The 7,414-nt window shown below is 46.6% G+C and overlaps 1 protein-coding gene across 1 annotated transcript; it reads right to left on the bottom strand.

Moving 5' to 3' along the window:
* Positions 1-1,873: 1,873 nt before the first annotated feature.
* Positions 1,874-4,922, bottom strand: LOC128893424 (T-box transcription factor TBX3-like). The gene is made up of 3 exons (XM_054154331.1): positions 4,861-4,922; positions 3,794-3,940; positions 1,874-2,475 (listed from the first exon to the last, which is right to left on the bottom strand). The coding sequence occupies exons 1-3, from the start codon at positions 4,894-4,896 to the stop codon at positions 2,395-2,397; spliced, it is 264 nt and encodes an 87-aa protein (XP_054010306.1). The 5' UTR covers positions 4,897-4,922; the 3' UTR covers positions 1,874-2,394.
* Between the last annotated feature and the right edge of the window lie 2,492 nt (positions 4,923-7,414).

Here is a 7,414-nt window from a genome sequence, read left to right as displayed (position 1 = left end):
CCTCCTTTTTTTCCCCAGAAAACTTTCTTTTTAAGCGGCATGACGAATCGACTCGACACACTCGAGTGGTGTTACGTGTCGTGACTCGACCCGCTTTGTTAAAAAGTTGACGAAATAATGCGACGTACGACGGTGGACCCTGACGTGCGACCATCCCATGTCGAATTTACCAGATGGCCACGAGTTATTTAATTATTCTGCTTTCACATAATAATTCCTGATCATTCGTGATGAATTTAAATTTACTTCTATTCTATTTATTCAATCTCTATTTTGTTCATCTGTCTCATCTCTTGTTATTCTTGCTAGGTTGTTTGATTCTTTATCTGCAGCCACCTAGTGACAAATATTTTATTCATTTTTTAAGTTAGGTTCTTCGCGCAACTATTCTTTGACGTCAGACGTTCATTGCCGCGATTAATTACAAACAAAAAATTAATGCAACAACGAAGAACGGAAAACGAAGCAGCAGAGGACTTGAAAATTAAATTTTCGAAGACCCTGGAAGAACCAAAAGCGAACCATAATAATGTTCTAAAACATTCTAGTCTAAAAAAAGAAAAAAAGAAAAAAACTACGAGGCCTGAGTCGACAGAAGTCAACCTCCACGCCACAAAGGCGCCCTTTATGCGCCAGTTACTGGCTGTAGCGGCGATATAAAATTCAAAGCCGCCAAGTGGCACCCTTCATGCTAACGACAGCGCCGCCCCTGAGCATCAGTATGCTAATCCGATGATTGGCTATGTTCCAACCCCGCTACTTCCCTCTGCCCCCTCTCGCGGCACCATCTCCCGTTCCTCTGCGGCTTCCTGATGGGATCCGGCCACCCTTAACCGAAACCATAAGCCAAAACTAACCCTTATTCTAATTAGGCGGCGCCACGACGCGCCCCCTGCTTTGCATATTTTCTCGATTAACCTCGCCCTTTCTTTATCCGGCCGTCGCTTCAATTTCCGCGGAATTTTCTCGGACCCTGCCTCCTCCCCCGTCCCCCCCACCCCCCACCCACTCACCCACATCATTTATCTAAGGTGGTGTCTCCAACCCCAAAAACGGCTTAGTGAATTATTTGAATAGAGAATATTGTTATAGTAATATTGTTATAGTGCTATAGCACTTATGGTGCTTTGATCTGTGAGCTAATTGTAGGTCAGAAGAATTTTCTCGAACCCAGCCCTACCCCCTTTCTCAGCTTTCATCTAAGGTACTGTCCCATCCCCAAAAAAAGGACCCAGCGAATTCTGCGCGGAATATTTGTAGTCTGGAAAAATAGTGGAGTTATTTTCCCCATTTTATACATACATTACATATCGTTACAGTAACCCTAATATAGCACTCGTGGTGCTTTAACCTGCGTGCTGAAATTGTAGGTAGATCACCAAACTCCCGATCCGCCAGGAGAATCACCTTTCAGCCAAGAGGATAGTTGACCGAAGGCACTCGCTCGCGAGGATACAACCCAAAATCACCCGGCTAAACGATCGGAAAGCGTCCCCAAACGAATTCCCGCCAACCCCCCTTCACTTAGATGTCTTCACGAATCGCAGTCACCGCACCTGAAATATCCACTAATGCCGTACGCGAGTAGGCAAATTGGCAGAGCTTACATGGGCTTTGGGTCGCCGATGAGTGCGTATAACGAGGATTAGCAACGTTAACGAGGGCGGCACGAGACCTATGCATAGCAACTTAACCTCGTCAGAATCCACTCGAGTCACGGGTCCCCCCCCTCCCCCCTCCCCCCTGCCACTCCCCGCGAACGCGACCAATGAAATTGAAATGGGTCTCTCGATGCGGCGGCGAACCCTCGCTGACATAAGCTCATAAACCCGCGATATTGAATACAAATGGACGATGCTCGCGGCCGCTCGGGGTGCAAATGAGCCCCGTGAAACCAACCCCAGGCCCTGGGGGCTGACCCTGAGGTCGATACGTCGACCTTAATAGCGCGGATCGAGGGGAGAGACCCCCAAAATGCTCCGCGATCAATTAGGTCGACCTCGAAGACATGCCTGCGAATTGGTTTTTGTTTCATAGGGGTGGCCGGGAAAGGGGTTTCCACGGCTTTCGGGATTCTGCCTGTATGGGTCCTGTTGTGGGAACTTGGGTAGGTTTGGGTTTTTTTTTTTTTTTTTTTTTTTTTCCATGGAAGTATTTCGATAGTATTTTAATTGATAGTACTCTTGTCGGTGTTGTTCTTCTGACAAAGAAGTTTTTAAAGCCGCCATGAAAAAAGGAATGGTACTAGTTATCCCTCACGTGACCGTCACATGATCGTCATGTGACCGTCACGTGAGGGTCACGTGGCTATCATTTGCGACAGAGAAATCGCAAACCTTTTTCATGGGGGCTCTTTACGTGGTTTTGTGTTTGACAAAGTTTTGAAAGCGATACTCACTTTTTCTCCCGCTTCCCCGCGCCCGTGTCCCGGAATCCTTTCGCGAACGGGTTGTTGTCGATTTTCAGCTGGGTGATCTGCAACATAAACAAATTTCAATGAATGTCAATAATCGTCACGAGTCAATGCAACCTCGATCTAACCTCTTCAAAAAATTACAAGAAATCCAGCATTTTATATATTTTCCCAAACTTGAATCCTTGAAGATCGGTTAATTGAACAGTTAAACGTTAATTTAGTTTTAACATTTGTTTTAAAGTGAGTGATTTACACAACTATGCAATATTGAATTTGGCGCGTTAGCTAATTTAATATAATACCGCCGATGGGAGCCACTACGATACGTAACACAACAATAGTTTAACTGTAATTCTGCACCACCATTTTGCCCCGAATCCTACGATATGTATTACTTAATTATAACATCTTAATTCCAAGATGGAAGCCATTTTATGGGCCAAGTTACGATGAAACGACGGTGCCACGAATCGAGCTGACTTTCGATTACACGAAACGCAGAAGGCGTTAGCCGGCTCAAAAAGATCCACAGAAACGAGATCCTTCTTCCGGTCGCAGATACCGAGAAGGAGCGGCGATAACGAAGGGCGAGTGGGGAGGGAATCGCACGACGAAAAATCCAGACAAGGGGCCCCTTTTGAGCGCATGCAACATCAAAAATAATGCGTACCGGGAACCACGGTGGTTCCCCGAACCCTTTTGGCCCCATCGACGAAGGGGGATTTTAATTAACGCGACCGACAAAAAAGGAAACCGTTCGTTTGTCCTCGTTTCTCGCCAAACATGGCCGCCCTCAAAATTTCACAAATCGTTTCTCGAACATCTCTTGTTTCTGTTTTTAATCATTATTTACCTAACCGTTATTTTTATTCGAGGTTACTGTTCCGTAAACAAACGGTTGCGACTGAAATGATACTACAACGGCTGTTCGCAATTAACGTAATTAATCAGTTGCTATGTCCAGCTAAACTTGGGTAATTAACGATGGTAATGACTCGATAATTAACAAGCTGCCAGTGAAAAAATAGGTAAACTTGTTACACTCCACACCTTCCTGGGCGAATAATGGAACGAGACATTGATTAACATAAGTACACTCTCGACGATTCTACGCGTTGTAACACTATTTAATATTCAACAGTTCGATGCACTCTAGTGGTGCAATTAATAACATAAAACACCTCGAGGTACACGCGTCTGTGTGGCAACGAGAGATGCAGATAACAATACCAGTTTAGAAACTTTTCCTGTGTTTGTAAAATGTCCAAAAATAAAATCATGGATTCGAATTGGTCCATTTTCCAGCTGTATGATTAATAACCTAACTTAACCCCTCTCTATCTATCAGTTAATTAGAGAATAGGAACGTTCACTCACCTTTTCGTTCTGATAAGCGGTCACCGCGATGAATTCCGTTTCCTTGAAAACGTAACTCCTGAACGTCGAGTAGGCGAGCTGCGAGATGTGATTGGCCCTCGCCAGGTGAAACCTCGGTTGGTACTTGTGCATCGAGTTCAATATCGTCTGAAAAAATCAGGCGAGCATATATTGGGACAGACTGCTTCACGGGCGGAGCTCATCCTCGCAATTTCTCCTCTATCTTCTCTTTTCGGGAAATCAACTGGCTGTTAGTCACGATTCGATGACATCAGGGCTGCCATATTGGCGACACTGTGCTCGTCAAACTCGAGTAATTTACGTAACGTAACGTCACTGTACTGGCAACACTGTTACTGTGCAAATTTGTAGACTTTCCAACTTCCAAATCTAGCTTGACGTTACGAACATTAAGATTTCAAAAATTTATCAATATTTTTCACACCGAAAGAAGAACATACGAGGTTATTCTCTTGTTAGTGCCTTAAGTAACGAAATTGAGAGTTAAGGATAGAGTTTCTAAACCTCTAAAGATCATTACAGATTAGAAAATTATGCAATGTATTTTTGTTACACTAAAGAAACTCGATAATTTGTTAACACTCGCAGCCATAGTCGATGTTACTTGCAAATTACTTCAGCGTCGGCCCACAATGAATACATCGCTAGAATGGATGCTGATACATCCCCAGGCGTATTCAATCGACTCCCATGCGAATAAAAGCTGCGCAAGGTGTCGCGAACGTAGAGCAGAAAAATGTCTAGCGGTCAGCTAATGTATTATGCATCGTGGGCCGCTGTTAACAAGCCAAGCTTGACGAAAAAGACCACGAGAAGAGAAGCAAAGGCAGAAGAGATGCGAACTCTAGTACGAGTTTATCGTGCTCGTGGCATCCCCGGAAAGCGCAGTATGGATCGAGGCAATTATTTCGCGTAGTGGCATAATTGGTGCCCAGGTTACGTCACTCGCCTCTCGAGCTCGTAAACTCTTACTAAACTTCGTCTTTCTTTTCGCTTTTAATATCTCTGCGCGACGATGACGATTCGCGGTTATCTTGGGAAATCACCCGTTTCTCCATTTTTGAGGTTATCTTCCCGTACATCGGAGAATCACCCGCTCCCCTTTTGAAGTTGTATTCCTAAAATTAGAGATTCCCCAGTTTTGTAATACTCGAACTGTAAACTGTTCATTTATTTTAGATTATCTTGATCACTCCACCAATTCTGAGGTTATATTCCCAAAAGTAGAAATTCCCCAGCTTTGAAATATTCAAACTCTAAACTAACCCTTTTCTTTAACCTTAACTTATCTTGATCACTCCCTCAATTTTGAGGTTATCTTCGCAACACTTTAACCCCTTTCTTTAATTTTCAGGTTCCCTTGACAATTCCGGAGCCGTTTGTCCAGTATCAAATCCTTCAATTTCAAGATTCAAGTCCGCTTTGCTTCCAAGTTGCGAATCGGTTAATCAAAGTCAAACGCAAGGGTTCGGTAAAAGGTATATACGCAGGATTCTTTCAAAGAGGCCACGCCGGCGTAGGTGGCCGCAATCTTCGTTTTTAATGGCGAACACTTTGAGAGCGGCCCAAGGAAAACAAAACGATTGATTCGCTTTTAGTCTTCCGCGCGATGCAAATGCACCGGTGCAGTAGCAGCTCGCAAGATTGCGCGGGACATTCCATCGAGCAATGGATGTGCCTTCGCTGGCTACTCGATAAATCTACATTCCGCCGTGGAATTACGGTAATTACGCGGCGGAATTTTCGTAATGGGGAAGCCCTGACTCGTCGCCATCGTGGCAAACAATCTGCAAATAATTTTGCTCTTCGACGGGTCAACCAAACTGGGCAGTAGAAGTGAAAAGAAAAAGACGCATACCCTGTCCGAAGAGAGTCACCTGACACCTCTTGATTCGCTACGCTTTCCCCAAATGGGTGAGACCCGAGCAACACGAGGAATGTCAAGAATAAGTAGCGGAAGCTAGCATCCTGAAGGCTCCAGGACTTAGGTGTTATAGCCAATGGCCACCCTTAACAAATAAACGAGCATGACTCCGAGACAGCTTATCCTCACCTACTCCCTCCTAGGGCCAAGAAGTCACGACCCTGAATCATCTCACGAAGACAGTCGATCGACTGCGTACTCGAAACAAAGGATCGCGGAAAGACTGGGGCAACCGCGGAAACCAAAGTCCTCGAAAACACGCTCGTGCGGAGGTCTGGGGCGAACGAGAGGCAGAGAAAGAGGGCAAAGGTCCGTGGGGCCGCGATAACGCCGAGCAAAGAGAGAAACGGTGTCCAATCCGCGCCCCCGGTGGATCCCTCTCGATCTGGCAATAAATAAAACGCAGACAAACGCAGTCGGCGGTCGTACGTGGAAATCGCGATCGTACGGGAGAAGCTGCCGGCCCGCGGCGGTCGCCATTATGCGCGGCTCCGCACAAAGGAGAAATAATTAGCGCTGCTCGACTGATAAGCCGGCCAATCTAGGCGTTTGTCATTAGCCTATCAAAGCCGAATGCCTCTCTGTCTGCGCGCGCGCGCGCGCTATCCCCTTTCTCCTGGACTTTCGGCCTCGACACGCCTCCGGCGCCGTGGAAAATATGTGGAAAGACGATCGGAGCAATTAGTACTTCTCCGGAGCCTAATCGGAGCCTGCTCCACCGCGACAAACGCTGGGTGGACCGGGGATTTCTCGTTGTCTACTTACGACGTCCCATCACAGGGGACATCCGAGTACAAAGGATTAGTAAAGACAAGAACAAACCATCCCCACACGATGAATATTCCATTCGACGCGAAAAATATTCGACCAGTCCCCCTCAAGACCCCCCTCCAACGAATTCCATCTCGCGGTAAGCAAAAGGAATCCGATCTGCTGACCGACGAAACTTGAAAGCCCCCCAATCCGGAGTCGCTCGGTATCTCCGGTGTTCGTTTCATCCTCCACGGTTCCATTCTCAGGCGATGCGGAGAGGAGACGCGCGTCGGAACGCCGGGCGATCGGCGGGAAACGAGGTAGAAGCGTGTGCAGCTTCGTGATTCGAAGTAGGTGGGCCCCAGGTAGCCAGGACAGATAACACCCGGAGATTACCGCGGACAGAGTCATTAGCAGCGTCGGCTTCTGTGTCGGCCAGGATATTCTCTCACTTTCCTCCATCCCCTCTCTCCGCTGACCCCCTCTTGCCTCCCCTACCATCCTTCTCTCCCCCCACTGTCCCTCTACCCTGTTATCTGCACGGTCAATTCACGCGGCACGATACGTATATATGCGCTGCTGAAGTCGTTTCGGCGCCTGGCTCTCTCGATTTCCGCCGACCACTCGGAGTTCCTTAGTTCTTGACTTTGCGACGTTCGAACGTTCTTGAAAGTTGTAGGGCGGTGGGGTTGTTTCGTGGGAAATCGATCGACTTTGTAGCAGACATCAGGGTTCTTTCGAATCGAGTCCTTTTCAAAAGGAATTTTAGTCATCGTTGATCCGAGAATGTAGATTCTTGAATTTGGAAGGTTAGAAAGATTCTTTGGAACCGAATCTTTATTTCTGGAATCGCTGAGGCTACGAAGAAGCGTCTTTCGAGGGATTTTAGTCGCGAAGAATTCTCATTTCAAATTAATTTGCCG

This window comes from Hylaeus anthracinus, unplaced genomic scaffold, assembly GCF_026225885.1.
Source record: "Hylaeus anthracinus isolate JK02 unplaced genomic scaffold, UHH_iyHylAnth1.0_haploid 27494, whole genome shotgun sequence".
In the NCBI taxonomy this organism is placed as follows: domain Eukaryota; kingdom Metazoa; phylum Arthropoda; class Insecta; order Hymenoptera; family Colletidae; genus Hylaeus; species Hylaeus anthracinus.
Note: the sequence above shows the minus strand (reverse complement) of the source record. Positions and strands in the feature narration are given on the sequence as shown.